The sequence below is a fragment of the Pituophis catenifer genome, unplaced genomic scaffold, assembly GCF_029215685.1.
Source record: "Pituophis catenifer annectens isolate HBS135680 unplaced genomic scaffold, rPitCat1.0.hap2 SCAF_14, whole genome shotgun sequence".
In the NCBI taxonomy this organism is placed as follows: Eukaryota; Metazoa; Chordata; class Lepidosauria; order Squamata; family Colubridae; genus Pituophis; species Pituophis catenifer.
This window is the reverse complement of record NW_027256894.1, coordinates 24,024,598-24,040,498: the sequence shown is the minus strand read 5'-3', so window position 1 is coordinate 24,040,498 and position 15,901 is coordinate 24,024,598. Positions and strand designations below refer to the sequence as shown.

The 15,901-nt window shown below is 45.4% G+C and overlaps 1 protein-coding gene across 2 annotated transcripts in view; it reads left to right on the top strand.

Moving 5' to 3' along the window:
* UNC13C (unc-13 homolog C) overlaps positions 1-15,901 on the top strand; it is a 65,920-nt gene that overhangs the window by 28,383 nt on the left and 21,636 nt on the right. For both annotated transcript variants that reach the window (XM_070953911.1, XM_070953912.1), the window contains 5 exons: positions 3,984-4,125; positions 11,326-11,495; positions 11,700-11,815; positions 12,342-12,505; positions 14,021-14,171. In XM_070953911.1, the coding sequence (XP_070810012.1) occupies positions 3,984-4,125; positions 11,326-11,495; positions 11,700-11,815; positions 12,342-12,505; positions 14,021-14,171 (743 nt within the window). The remainder of the gene's footprint in view (positions 1-3,983; positions 4,126-11,325; positions 11,496-11,699; positions 11,816-12,341; positions 12,506-14,020; positions 14,172-15,901) is intronic.

The window sequence follows — 15,901 nt, the reverse complement described above, 5'->3', positions numbered from 1 at the left end:
GTATATGTTATTATCTGTAATTTTACTTTATGGGAAGAAATGCTCCATTGTCTGAAACTGAATGTAAGTTATGTAACCATATTGACAATATGGTTATTATTTATTTTTTATTATTTATTATTTCAATTTTTATACCGCCCTTCTCCCGAGGGACTCAGAGCGGTGCACAGCCAGCAATAAAACACACATATACATAAAATTTAAAAACAATTTAAAATATATTAAATAATTTGGCCCCAATATTATTAAAAAACTAAGACAACCATTAAAATTCATGTTTAGGCCAGCCCAGCTTGTTGGAACAATAACGTCTTGAGGGCACAGCGAAAGGTGCATAGGTCAGGGATCATCCGTATCTCCGGGGGCAATTAATTCCAGAAGGCAGATGCCCCCACAGAGAAGGCTCTCCCCCTGGGGGTCGCTAGTCGACATTATTTGACCGATGGCACCCTGAGGAGTCCCTCTCTGTGGGAGCATATTGGTCGGTGGGAGGCTATCGGTAGCAGAAGGCGATCTCGTAAGTACCCAGGTCCTAAGCCATGGAGCGCTTTAAAGATGGTAACTAACACCTTGAATCGCACCCGGAAGATCACCGGGAGCCAGTGCAGCTCGCGCAGGAGAGGTGTTACATGGGTGCGCCGTGTTGCTCCCATAATCACCCACGTGGCCGCATTCTGGACCAGTTGAAGCCTCCGAGTGCTCTTCAAGGGAAGCCCCATGTAGAGAGCATTACAGTAGTCCAGACAGGAAATGACGAGGGCATGAGTGACCGTGCGCAAGGAGTCCCGATCCAGAAAGGACGCAATTGGTGAATCAGGCGAACCTGATAAAAAGCCGCCCTGGCCACAGCTGTTACATGATCTTCTAGAGACAGCTGTGCATCCAGGAGGACACCCAAGTTGCAAGCCCTCTCTGAGGGGGCCAAGATCTCACCCCCAATAGTCAGCGATGGAACCAGCTGGCTATACCGGGACGCCAGAAACCACAGCCACTCTGTCTTGGAGGGCTTGAGTCTGCATAATTATCATTCTGCATAACCATATTAATTGACAGATAGTTAATAGCTAGTTGATTTATTTATTTATGCAAATCTGTTTTATTGCTCAGTTGTGAAACTATGCAAATCCAGTCCTTAATTAAGCATATAAGAATCTACAGCAGGAATGTATCCAGAGCTTTACAATAAAGAATACTGTGGAAATGGACATACTCTATTATGATGCCATAGTAACGACAATTATAGGCAGAGGCTCGAGTAGAGTGTAATGAATTTTGGTTGAGGGATGGATGAATCTGGCAGGAAGATGGGCAAGCCCCAGGAGGGTCTCACAGCCAAAACTGGGAGGAGGGAAAGCTGTCTCTTTCTTGAATTTACAGAAGATTTTGCTTCTTTTTGTCCATGGAATCCTAGCATTGGAAGGGATCTATCTCAGAGGCCCATTCCAAAGCAATGGCTGCCCAACCAGGGATAACTTTTCAGTAGTAACACCAAAGCACCCAGCAGAGAAAAGATGTTCTGCACAAACCAGAGAGTCAGCTAACTGTCATGGAGCCTTTCATCTGGCGGGGGGAGGCGGGGGCTCAAGAATTTTGTAGGCAGAGGAGGAAATGAGTCCTAGAGATGAACTGCCCCTTATTCTGGCCAAGCTCCAGGACTTGATAAGAAGGAACAGACCCTGAAATGAGAAATTAGCTGTCGGCCTTACCATACAGGAAACACAGCCAGATAAGTAAATTCTACTTTGTTGTAAATCTAAATTTACAAACAGAATTGACAAATTGACAGAATTTTGCAAGTCTGGAAGTACCATTCTCTTGTCGTCACCTTTACAGCCTGAGAACGTAAGAGAGAATCCCTTGAGAACCTCTTGCTTGGCCCACTGTGCAGCTGCGGGCTGCTCTCCCTCTTATCTGGCCATTTGGTGCCCCCTCTGCCAAGGTCATTGCAACATTCCATTCCATCACAGGCTGTTTAGGCTGCAGGGTCTTGGCTCATCTGCTTGGATGAAATTATGATCTTGATAGGAAGTGGCACTTTTTCTCCAGGACATAACGGGAAAGAGCAGACCTTGAGCCAGCAAAATAAAAAATGAAAAACCTGCCTGGCCTGGTCTCATCTCCTTGGCTGGAGAGTCTCTTTCAGCTGCTGTTCACCAGGCTCTCTTCCTGCTCCAGGATGACTGTTTGTTGAACAGTTTAAAACAATCCTGATCTTCCAAGTTCAAGCGGAGCTTGGGGCAGTGGGACATGGTGAGCCAACACTTCTCTAAGCAGGCATCTGATCAGCTCACTGTCCTACCAGGGACTATTCAAAATGCGGCTACCCTGCAGCTGTCTGGATGCTGTAAATAATACAGGCAAAATTAATATTAGAAATTGAGAGGAAGGGAGAGACAGGTGTGGCTGGGATGCAGCTCTAGCTTTCAGTGGCCTCAGCTTGCTGCTGGCTGAGCAATTTGCTTTGTTATGAATTGTGATGGAAGAAGCAGCTGACAAGTATTTATATTTATAGCAGCATAAGCACACACTAGCTAGCATAAATTCTGATATCTGCAATGGGAGTGTTTTCAGTGGGGCTTGCAAATGGGAGAAATGGGATCTGGAATTTGTGCCTTGCTCCAGTGCAAAACATGCCATTTCCTCCTGAGAGTGAGATATTTGAAAGATTTACTGGGATATGAGAGGCAGAAAACATCCTGTAGCTTTGACTTATCCCACCTTCCTTAGGAGCAAGGGAGGGATTTCCAATTAAAGGCTTTCTGTTGGTAATAATCCTCCCCAGCTGGAGGGAGCTGGACTGGTGGGATGTGGGAGGAGAAGCACAATTCCTTTTCTTGTACCTGAGATTCCCCAGCTTCAGCATCTGCTTTGCTGGTTTTAAACTATATTGTCCATTTTGAGTCTAAAATTTATCTGCTTCTCTGAGTTTTCTAAATTGTTTTTATAGCCAGGCCCATATTTATTTCTATCATATGCTTGATGCATATAGGATATATTTCTTCCTGCACGGGCAGTTTCCACCGAGGGTAAAAAGAAAACCAAGCCAAAATGTTCATGTTCATAAAAATCCAGTTGATGCAGATCTAGACCTGAGACCACAATAAATAAGCCTCTCCAAGTCAAAAGAGCCGCTCCCTTCTTTGGAACCCAACCTTTGGTCTCCTCTGGTTCCATTAGGATCTTCCCAGCAATTAGTGGAGATCCCAATCGAATCTCCTTGCTTTCCCTCAGTAAGAAGAAGGGAGCTCTGCCCTCCTTGGGCTCAGGGGTCAAAAGACACAAAAAAGGAAAAGGAAGAAGGAGACCAAGCAATCTGCAGTTCTCAAATTTTATGGGATTCAGAGCCTCCTCCTTTGCTGCAGCTACCAAGTGATTTACCACAGTGGCTTGGGAGGGGGGGCTTCCTTCCTCCTCTCTCCTATCTCCAGAACATCTTTCTGTCTCTGCAGTTTGTCTTCTAGGTGGGCAAGACAGAGGTGTAGCTGTGGGGCTGAAACCAAGCTCTGTATTTGACCTCTTCTCTTGTTCTGACCTGTGTCTTCTCTCACTGACTTTCAGCTGGTCTCTTTGACCAGGCAGCTGCTCCGGGGTCTCCATCAGATGGTCTCTGTCTATTGCTTGACTTTTCCCTAGTGAGATTGACCAGGCAGAGAGTCTGGGACAGTAGTGGAATTCAATTTTTTTTACTACTGGTTCTGTGGGTGTGGCTTGGTGGGCGTGGCAGGGGAAGGATATTGCAAAATCTCCATTCCCACCCCACTCTGGGGCCAGCCAGAGGTGGTATTTGCTGGTTCTCCGAACTGCTCAAAATTTCCGCTACTGGTTCTTTAGAACCTGTTAGAACCTGCTGAATAGCACCCCTGGTCTCGGCCCTTTGGGACGCAAAGCTTGCGCTCCTCCCATTGCATGCAGGAGCATCATAGGTTGGGGCCAATCCTGATGTGCCAGTTGGATTGAGCTATTTCTCTGTCTTGTTCTCACAGTGCTTTGTGCCCAAGGCTTGCAAGCAAAGGACAAAACTGGCTCCAGTGATCCATATGTTACTGTGCAAATTGGCAAAACAAAACGGAGAACAAGGACTATCTTCGGAAACTTGAATCCAAGATGGGATGAAAAGTTTTATTTGTAAGTACTAAAACTAAAGGTTTTCTGCATTCTTGTTTGCTATCATAATTGCATGTTTATCACTTGGGCTGTACAAAAAGACTTGGACTTTCTCGTTCAGCTGAGTTACAGCCAAAATATTGTTTCTTATTCTTCAAAGTTCATGCATTTGCATTATGGAATAATCAAGGAGCTGTGCACATTCTAATTTTGGAGGATGGGAAGGTAAATTCTTCTGCCTCTTCCATCTTTTCATTTTCTGGCCAAGAAAATGGTCAACTTTTGGTAGATTAGAAACACAGTTCATTTTTCTTCTTTATTAGACATACAATGCAATTGTGATACATATAACCATAGCGTCATCTGCAACATTGATAGCTCTACCAGCCACTGAGCAACTCTACAATTTTAGTTTAATTTAAGGAGAAGGGAACTCTCACAATAGTATGATGGTTATCCAGGATGGTTGTGTATAGATTGTTTCTACTTTAGATTTTTCTGAATAGACCATGGAATGTTTCTATAGAAAGGGTTTGTGAAACTGCGGGCCATCTTGGTTTCAGTTTGAGAGAGAGCATAGTGGGGTGTCTCCCTGCTGCTCCTAGAGGGGACCCTCTGCAGCCTTATTTCTCCATGATCTGACAAGCCTTAGGAAGCAGATGGAGGTTTTGTCCCAGTACGACCCCCATTTCAGGTGCTTCAGAGCAAGGGTTAGATCCCCTGAAATGCTGCCCCTGTCTTAGCTGGTGGTGGTATTTTACTGACTCTGGGTGAGTTTTGGCTGGCTGGCTGTCCCCGAGCTCCCATCTGGCACCAATAACAGTTTCCACCCCATTGGCTGTTCACTCTAAAATAGACAAATAATTATTAATTATCTCAAATAACACAAACAGTGGTTTTGAAGTCCATTAATTGCTCTTTCCACCAATACATTCATTCTGAGCTAATTTTGTTAGCTTGCCCTCTCCCCGTCCCCAGTCATGAAATTGGGGAAAGCAGGAGAGTTGAGAAACCGAGCTTTGAGGGAACATATGCTGCATCTCCACTTCACATAAACAGCTTCTTTTTTTGGAGAAAAAAAACCCTTTCTGTGTGTTACAGCAGAAATTGGCAGTGCACCATGCCAGCCCTGTAGCAGAATGTTTTCAGCCTTTAAAAACAAAGTGACAGCATTTGGTTGATTTAATTAACACACATGCACCCATTCATAAACAAAGATTAAAAGCAGCCAAATAATTCAGCTAAAACTTTGAGCATGGGGTTGGGGGGTGACCAAATTGTTGCTCTTTAATTATAAAATATACCGGTGACGATTTCTGTGGAAGGAACTTGAAACCTCATTATAGTCCCTCAGGAAATGCAAAAGAACTTGGACCTATTCACTGTGGAGTCAGAGACAGGGTGACAGGATAGTTTTCCCCCTGAAATGTTGCTGAAGAATCTGGAGAGGAATCAGTGCTGCACTCAAAAGACCATCCTGGGTGTTCCTGTCTGCCTGCAGCACAAACCCAGAGCGATAGAAAGCCTTCCTTTCTTTCTGCATGGCTGAGACGTGTCCTGTAGTGCTCAGGAAAGAAAGTCCCAGCTCTCTGAATTTGCTTTGAACAATGTTGTGTACACACATCATCTAGAGCTTGGTTCCTCCTTTTTTCCTCCCTGCCTCCCTAGTGATGCTTGCCTTCCATCAGTGGCTGTCCTGGGCATCCACTGTTTCTGTTAAAAAGGATTTCTAAAAACAGTCCACTAACTCCTTCCTTCCTTCCTTCCTTCCTTCCTTCCTTCCTTCCTTCCTTCCTTCCTTCCTTCCTTCCTTCCTTCCTCTTTCTTTCTTTCTTTCTTTCTTTCTTTTTTTCTTTCTTTTTTTCTTTCTTTCTTTCTTTCTCTCTCTCTCTCTCTCTCTCTCTCTCTCTCAGAGAAAGAGGGAGAGAGAAGAGAAGAAGCTTTTGTTTCATTTTTTTTCTGGAAACCAGGGGGAGGGGGGGAAAGGTTTTATGGCTTACTGGTGGTCTTCCATGTGGCCTCTCGACACTTGAGAATCACCTTGAAGGTTGCCCATTATTGAAAGGAATTGAGGTTGCAGGTATGAATCCGAACTTTTGGGGGATTCTGATTGGGCATTCCCTGAATTGGTTCAAAAGGGAGTTGTGCAAATTAAGCAAAGGTGAACATTTCCAGCCAATCTCTTTCCTGAGAGGCTTTTTCCCTTCCAAATCAGCTGAAGAATGTGGTGTCCCTGTGGCTTGCCTGAGCCCTGGCAGTTGTGAGAGATGATTTGTGCCACCCGTTGCTTAGACTGTGCTTTGTCACCACAGTGTGGTGGGGCAGGGATTCCTTCTCCTCCTGGGCTAAGATTGTTGCCAGGCTGGCAGAAGAGCACAGAAATGATGAAACAGATCTTCTGCAGGCATTTTTGTTCCTTCGGGCAGTCTGTTGACTGCAGGAAAATCGATGGCTTCAACTTTCAGGGTTTAAAGCAAGATTCTCTGTAAATCAGCAAGGATTCCTTTTGAGACATACTAAAACATGACAGGGGCTCTTCTACCAGTTTTGATTGCTGTGGGAGAAAAGACGCTGGTTCTAAAATAATTATTTCTGCTACTATTGTACATTTAACTGTAACATCTCTCAGTGTATTCATGATCTATGAGAGATTAAAATAAATGGCCAAGGATTTAGAATCTACAGCTTTCCGATTACAAGTATGGATTTATTTTACATTATGCAAATTGTATCTTTGATCCTGGTTGGTCTTCGAATAATCCCATGTTTGCTTTGAAAGAAAATGTGGCTATTGTATTGAGAAAAATATTCTGTCATCTAGCTTTTTAACCTTTGATCCGACTCTCATCCCTATTTCATCCTTTTTTTAATCTAATGGCATATGTGTTTGGATAGGCAACCCATGAAATCGTTGAGTTGGGATGGAACTTAGAGGCAATCCAGTTTACCCTGTACTTGGTGTGGGAGCCATAAGAGCATCTCTAACAGATGAGCGTCTGCCGTATGTTTGAAGCTCTCAAGGGAAAAGTTATCACTTCACATGGCAGGCGTTCAATTGGCTGACAGCTCATGCAGTCGGGGAGTTCTGGTTTGGTGGAAAAGGCAAATGTTACCAGCAAGAAAAGCATCCTAGTGAAAATGTTGATTCTTTTCTATTCCACGTCCAGCTAAGGAAAGTGAAAGAAAATGGGTTCAGAATCTTCCTTGGTGTGCTCGGTTTATTGATTGGTCTCCTTTTCATTCATGGTGGGGCGGACCTCTTTTTAAACCCTGGGAATTGTTACTTCAGACCTATTCAACGTAGTGTTGATGCCTTGGATGTTGATGCTCTGGAGACCCTAACATCTTAAAGGAATTTAAATGGAAGCATCTTTGGGAAGGAATCTGAGTTGTCCACATGTTTGCAAATGATGGGGTTAATGAGATTCCAGTGTCTCAGTGACAAGAAAAGAGGAAGCTCTTTGTGGGCAGTTTGGACTGCTTCTCACTGTAGCTTGAGGACAATTGACGGCCCTCCAGAACTCACTTCTTCACTTCCTCTAACTATAGTGAAAAGTTGATACTGGGTACAGGGACCTCCAGAAATAAACCAGTTGTGGGGGGAGGGGTATTGAAGTGGAAAGGAAATATTCTTCATTCCCACAGCATAGGACCATCCAAACTGCCAGGCTGGTCAGACTCTCTTTTGTTTCCCATGTTTTTTTAAAGGTCTTTGACATTTCCAGAATTCCCAATAAGAAGCTCCTGGGGTGTGTGGGTGTCCCCTCATGTTCTGCACTGAGGGATTGCAGCAACAGCTTACTTCCAGGTAGCAGCTCTACAGTATCTGCCTCAACGCCAGTGGGCTGTAGGGCTCACCTCTTCTGCTAGACCTACAGTGTCCACTGCCAGCCTGCCATTTGCTTTCATCTCTGGTGACCATTTTCTATCAGCAGAAAACCGCCACATGCATCTTGCTGTTGTCTCACAGCTTTCTAGGGTTCTGGATGGAAATTATCTTTGGGTAGATGTGGCACAGCCTTCAGTAGTCCAGGCTTTCCATGGTAGCCTTTGGTAGGTCAGGGCAAAAAAATGGAGAAGAACAAGGCAAATGGCAGAAATGGGCAGCCCAAAGGAATCCTGGAATCCAGTGAGGAACCGGAGTAGTGCCAGCTACAATGGATCTGAAAGGTATCATGTGTCCCTGCGCTCCTTTGCAAGTTCCTGAGGACTGCAGATCTCATGACCTGAGGGAAGGACCCCCTCAAAGCCACAAGCTCCATGCCCTCGCACCCGGTTCCATTGGCCTGGTTGGGCGAGTGGGGATGGCCCAAGCCCCATTCAAAAGGGAGATCTTACTGCAATTGAATTACACCTGGTCTGCAAATGCTTCGCTGTGCCTTTGTGCTGTCTTGCGCCTTCACTTGGACTGCCGCTCCCCTCAGTCATAATCAGCTTAGTGATACATGGGAGATACATAAGAGGCTGCTGGCAGAGTTGTAACCATAAAATGTGTTAAATGAAATGGATCACTAAATGTAAACAGCTGCAGGGTCTATGAACTGGTGTTACTTCCATCCATACCCTATGAATTGGTAAAATATCGTGTTAACTGGTATTCCTTCCTTTCCGAAGGGCCATATCTGTTTCTAATCCAGGATTGGCAGAGTAGATGATGGTGGGCAGGAAAGAGAGGCAGAGAAGGTCTTGAGGAAATGCAGGGCAGATTGAGCAGAAGAGTTCCTTGTTTGAAGGAGGAGATGGGTGAGAAGGTTGAGATTTCAGGATAACACACCTTTGCATGCAGCAAAATTAAATCCAACTCAGTCCAATGTATGGTATATTGAAATTTAATGCCATGAATACAAAGCAGCCTGCCTTCTGCAGACGGGTTGCTCAGGCAAGGCGGTGAAAAGGTTTAAAAACTGAAATTTTCAAGGCTGGAGCAGGGGTGAAATCTAAAATTTGTTACTACTGGTTCTGTGGGCGTGGCTTGGTGTGTGTGTGGGGTAATGTGACTGGGTGGACATGGCCAACTTTTTTTTTTTTTTTTTACTTTTAAAGGCATTTTTTCTACAACCTTAAGAGGTTGCAGAAAAAAATGCTTTGAAAAGCCTCTGACGATCCCAGCTGAGCCACCCGCCGCCATCGCTACCAGATCGGGCGATCTGGTCCAAACTGGGAGCATTTCACCCCTGGGCTGGAGGGAAGGAAATGCTCCTTTTCCTAAAAAGACCTGGAGTCACTTACCTCCAGTGCAGTCTCCAAACAGAGCCTGAACCTGAGGCGATGGGCACATCCTGGGTTTTGAATGGTTGGGAGCCAGAATAAACCAAGGAGCCTTGGTAGTACAGTGGTCTAAAGCACCCTGTTATTAAGACCAGCTGCCTGCAACTGCAGGTTCGAATCTCGCCAGGCTCAAGGTTGACTCAGCCTTCCATCCTTTCTAAGGTAGGTAAATTGAGGACCCAGTTGTGGGGGCAATAAGCTGACTTTGTATAAATATACAAAAGGATGAAGGCTATTGCTTAGCACATTGTAAGCCACCCTGAGTCTCCGGAGAAGGGCGGCATATAAATTAAATTAAAAATAAAATAAAATAAATAAATAAATAAATAAACCCCTCTGGTCAAAACAAGAAAGGAGCAGAATATCCTAATGGTTCTGGTCAGCAAGCTGGAGAGACCCAAGCATCCCTTGGAATTGCAGGGACCTCACCAGACATGTGGCAAACTGGGTTTCACAGAAAATTGGACTGGTTCATTTTAGCAGCTCTTTGTTTGGTATCTTGAGCCATGGGGGGTGGGGGAAGGGGAGGAGTCTCAAATGAGCAAGTTGCTTCTTTCAGAAAGTGAGTTGAGCCCTCCCCCCACACACAACTGTCTTCTCCAAAATTGGTAAATAAATTTGGTTCCTGTTCAAGTCTTGAATTAAAACAGTAAGGATGCTGCCTGGTGTGCTTAGCAGAGTGAGAGACTCCTCCCCATTTGGCTGTAGCTCCCCCTAGATTACATTATTCAGCCAGACATGGCAGAAATGCAGTCTTTTCTTCTTCAATTATTCATTGTGAGGAACAATTGATTGTGCAAAAGTGCTGCTAATCCTGGGCGAAGAGAGCAGCACCAGCACTCTGAGGGATAAATCCATTTAGGAGCTTGGCCCGTGGATAGCATCCATGAGGCAGGTGTAGTACAAAGAGCTCCTGAGGCAAAGGACACAACAGCAGTCAGTCATCAAGGACTCTGTTCTCCCAGAACTTTTCAAGGCTGCTGTCCAGGCCAGCATTTGAACATAGAAACCTTTGAGGGTCCAGGCAGCAGAGGGTCCCCGGGATTCCTTTGTGGGGGTGTGTGGGGGAGGTATTGGTTGCTTGCACTTTTCCTTCTCAAGCCTAGAAAATTCCACCTCCTCATCTTGAGAGTCATGCTTGGAGCTAAAGAAGATATGTGGTTAATTAGGGGTCTAATTAATGATAACTGGCTGGAAAGAACCACAGTAATGGAGTTATTTATGCAGTGACCTAGATTTGTTCTCTGAATGTTTTTGGTAAGACAGGACATAAATTACTTTCCACAAATAAGCAAAGGCAAATACTTTTTCCTAAGAGATCAAGAGTTAAACCCAAACATGCTTGCATTTTGCTCCAATTAGCTTCTCTGGATTTATTGCTCCAGATCTGTGTCAGAAAATGCAAGGAAAGTTTCTGACTGGTGAGGGTGGGGCAGGGGGGGTTGCTGCTTTCTGTCAACCCAGCCCAGCCCAGCCCAGCCCAGCCCAGCCCAGCCCAGCCTCTCTCTTCAGGATTCCAGTTACAGGCTTTCCAAACCCAGTGGGCTGGCTCTGGTTTTCTCTGTCCACATGTCCCCCAAATCTTCCTGTGTTCAGGAAGCCTCCAAATGCAGTAGTTGCTTGTCACGCCCAGTCACGGTGGGCCTTTGACCCCCCATCCCCCCCTCAGGCCCTTCCTGAGGTGATGTGGCTTCTTGGCCAAGATTCCACAGGGCCCTCCCTGGCCCCAGGAGAAAGGGAGTTGGGGGACTGTTGATCCAGCGAGTTTGGAAACCCAGCACCTGTCTGTCCTGGCCCTAGTTGGTGTTTTCATCACCCTGGGTTTACCATTGTGCTGGCTATCCATGGAGGCTCCTTAACAAAGGCAAAGAAGTGGGGTCCAGACTCCCAGGGAGGAGGGGAAGGGGATGCTTCTTGGCCAGCCCCTGAGCTTTCCCTGCCTTTCCTTTGCAGCGAATGCCACAATTCCACAGACCGAATAAAGGTCAGAGTTTGGGATGAAGACGATGATATTAAGTCACGAGTGAAGCAGCATTTCAAAAAAGAATCAGATGACTTTTTGGGACAAACTATCATCGATGTGAGAACTCTGAGCGGGGAAATGGATGTCTGGTACAACCTGGGTAGGTGATTCCTGTCTCTGAAAGGAGTCCAGCCCTTTTCCCACAGCACCCACAACATACGGGCAGACATTTTTCTTGGAATCCTAGAGAGCCATGCTTTCCCCTGACCCCAGAACCTGGAGGTTGCCTCAGGGCACCCTTCTTCTTTCTTCCCTTCCTGGTCTTTGCGATAGCCAATATGTCCCTTTTCTTCTTCTTTGCTAGATAAGCGCACTGATAAATCTGCTGTTTCTGGGGCCATTCGGCTGAAACTCAATGTTGAAATCAAAGGAGAAGAGAAGGTTGCACCATATCACATGCAGTACACCTGCTTACATGAGGTACGTGGTAGGAATGGCTTTCCTTTCAGCACATCTCCATGGAGAGCCCTTGCAGTCATGTGCCATTAGGGTTTTCCTGGGTCTGAGAAGAGGCAGCTGGTGGAAATAAGTCGGGTTGCTCTTCTGTGGGTTATAGGTTATAGGGAAGGTGGGGGGGAGAAAACAGCATCCCAGCTAAGTATGAAGAACTGCTGGGGTAGAGAACGGCCAAAGGTGGCATGGCTGAGCCTTACTGCAAGGCCAAGGGGCCAAAGCCTTTGCTTCCTATCTCCTCACAGCACTCCAGCAAAGCCAGGGTGAGCAGAAGAGAGGAGCCCCTTGCAGCCATTCTTGGCTGCCCCTTGCCTGGAATGGTGGTGCTATTCCCCCAAGTGCCCAGGATAAAGATTGAGGGCGCCAATCACACTTCTAGCCCAATAACAAAAGAAGGGATTAATGAAAATTTAAGCATAATGTAATTCTATTTTCTCTGATAGTAGCCAGAAATTGAAATTTCCGGTTGAAACGAAAAATGTGTTTCTTTCAGAGCCTCTTCCAGTACTTGACTGAGGTAAAAGCAGGTGGAGCTGTTCAGATCCCAGCAGTCAGAGGAGAGGATGCCTGGAAGGTCTACTTTGATGACGCTGCACAAGAGATTGTTGATGAATTTGCAATGCGCTACGGAGTTGAAAACATCTATCAAGCAATGACGCAAGTAGCATCCTATCTTCAGTCAGTGGCTTAGCGGATTGTCCGCAGGTTTTTCCCAAGGCTTCTCTTTAGCAAGAGCAGTTGACTATTTCAGTCTGCCTTAGGCTCCTACCAGGAGCTGATCTTGGTTTGGAAACCCCTGGCAGAAGAGTGCATAGCCTGCCCAGTCACAGTGGGACACTGTAGATGTGGAAATGCAGATTTCTTTTTCCTGTGATCGCCAGCTGCTCCCTTTAGGCCAAACTGTTCGGTATCCTCTCTTCAGGATCCCAAATCCCCAATGGCCGAGTCCAAAGGACAATGCTATCCAAACTAGGGCACAAGGCAGCATTTAAAGTGTGAAGGTATCAGGATGGGGAGGCTGTATCTCACTGATCGAGTCTGCAGGGGTATGGCAGGCCTTGTCAGCTGCTCACTATGGCAAGGCCATAATGCTGTCACCTGGACAGATCAGTAGGCAGCGTCTGCTGAGAACAGAAGTCCAGAGAGGGAAGCAGGCATCTACTAACCCTTCCAAGGCTAAAGAAATCTCTCGGACAGTTCAGGAGAGATGTCCTGCTCCTCCATATGTATTGGCCAATGTTCCCTAGCCTGAGCAAGACCTCTCTATCCAGCTCATTTACAGAGCTCTCTATACTTTTATGGAGTGAGTGTAGCTGTTCACATTTAGAAGCAAACAAGAAGGCAGCTTTGAAATTCCAGTTCATCATTCTCATCTTCTCCAAGAAGATGAAATAGAGACAGTTGAGGTTTCTGGAGGGTTTTCAACATGTAGGGATTCATTATGTCCACACACAGCCCACATTGTTGGAATTTCAGGGAGACCAGCAAGGCAAAGAAGTCTGCCTGCCTCCCTTTTGAGAAATGGGTTTTGACACACTAAATAATTTGATTTCAGTATTGAAGCCCTGCTTCTGAATGACACCTTTTTAGCTGTGCCCAGGAGAAAGATAAAGCTCTTTGTAAAGGCTTTTTATCATTTTAAATCCATTTTGGTTGTTATACTAATGAGTTTCTACAGTGCAGCCAAGCTCCTCCTAATCAGCGCTTCCACCAAGGGCATTGGCTGCCTGCAGGAGGCAGACACAGTTTGCCCAAAGGGAACCTTTGTTAGGGTTTGACCTTTGAATGCTGGTGCCTGATCTGAGATGAGAAAGAGACACACATCCTGGCCCCTGCTGTGCTTGTGAATGGATTTCTCTTGGGTGCTCAGTGACTGAAAGGCAGCCTTAGGCAGACCTGCTGCTCTGGGGAATACAGGCTGAGACATGGAGCCCAGTGTGCGTCTGCAGTCTGTGGCAGCCTGCTCAAAAACCATCCTCTAGCAAGTCCTACTGAGAGAATAAGCAGGTTTTGATCCAAACACCTGCAGGGGAGAATTTTCAAGAACAAAATGGGACAGCTCCAACAGAAAGCTGTGTTTCACAGGCCTAGGGCACTTAAGCCCTTTGGTTTTGCTGCTAAGAGATACCTGGCACCTCTGGATAGCAGCCGCATCCTTGGTTTGTCTTTCAGGCACTTCTCTTGCCTGTCTTCCAAATACATGTGCCCTGGTGTTCCAGCTGTTATGAGCACTTTGCTAGCCAACATCAATGCTTTTTATGCTCACACCACAGCCACCACCAGTGTCTCTGCTTCTGATCGATTTGCTGCCACTAACTTTGGGGTAAGTGTGATTTTCCTCTACTGCTCCTCACAATCAGTATTCCAGTTTATGAATACAGGAAAGTTTCCCCCCCCCCCAAACTCTAAGATTAATTAAAAACTCATAGAAAACAGTCATACGTTTTTCATCCATGAAAATAAAAAAATCCATGAAAATATATCATTTTACTAGGATCAATTCAGTTGTCCTTAAAAGATTCAGTCCTGTTTCCTGAAAGAGTTTGTCCTGGTCTTAAGTATGCCCCTTCCAGTGCCTTGTAGAATTGCTGTGATGAAGCTATAATTTTATGCATTGTCTCTTTGAGGGACAAATACTTTTCTTTTGGTGGTGTTTATGTATTTTAGAAAGCATTTTTCTTTTTGCAGTGTGACTTTCTGTTCTTTCCACCCCTGCTGAATGTGGCAGAAGCCTGCCTTTCCAACAAGATGAGGGTAGAGTGAGAAACACACACACACACACACACACACACACACACACACACACACACACACTTAGAGTCAGGCAACATTAGGGAAAGGCGTGGTCTTGGGGAGCTCCTCAGTCACCAGACCCTGATCTGTTCATGTGGCAAGAAGAGTCTCTTTCTCCTTGTTCCAGCCTACCTGATGGGTGGTTGTTAGAGGGGTGGGATGGAAGAGAGAATGGTTGCTAGTCCTGCAATTGATTAATCACTTTATCAATCAATAGAATAAAATCAGTGAAAAGCTTTGGGTCATGAAGAAGCCACAATGGCCCTAAGTTAAACTCAGGGAAATAAACATAGATTATTCTCACAGTTTCTAAGGAAATGTATGCAGTTCCAAAACACTTAGACTTGCTCACTGCAATGGGTAAGATGTGTGAATATAAAGAGTTTGCAAATACTGATTTTAGAGATTTGATTCAAAAGTGATTTATGTCTTGAAATCTAACCAGACGGATCTATTGGGATACATACAGAAATGGTTTTAATGTCATCCTGCTTGAATTGGTTTGATTATCAAATTGGTTCACCAATGCAAATCAAAAAAGATGCTTCAAGTCAGATGATGCCTGATTCACATCTTACTATTAAAATTTATTGCTTGCTAAATAAAAAGTTTTAGCATAAGAGCATAGACTTCCTAGAAATCATGATGTCATGGCACCTCTGTGAAAATACAATCTCAGTAGGGCAGAAATTAACACTTGTAGCTGATGCAGAAGCTTCTTGAAGGGAAAGAATGCTCTTTCTTTTTTGTAGTTGAATAGGTTGGCCAAGGTACAGCCCCCTTTATTTCAGAAACAGTTGGCAGGCAGCCCCCCAGACATCAGCCCTCTCAGAGGCTGGCTTTCATTGCTTGATCCATTGCTTGAGGTGCTGCAGTTCACTTTCTTTCTGGCTGATCACCCAAGACCACGTGGGAACAGGCTAGTTGAGAACGAGCAAGTGACCTCACGGGCATTAAAGAGGAGAGCAGTTTCTTCTGTGCCTGCCCAGGCTGAACCCCTATTGAGATCCCCTGATTGGGAATGCATTCTCTTGGCTTCTTACCTTCTCTAGCATTGCAGCAGACAGGGGCATGCTGAGTGCTGAAGAGGCACTTTGCCTCTAAAGGACAACCTTTTAACCAAAGCCTGGAGGCAGCTGCAATTTTAGGAAGTACTTACTTCAGCCTGACCATTGGGTAGGGAAAATATGATGCATCCAACTGAGCTTTCCTGGAGGCCCACTGCTGCTCCCAACCTTGATTACTGACTCAGGATTTTGT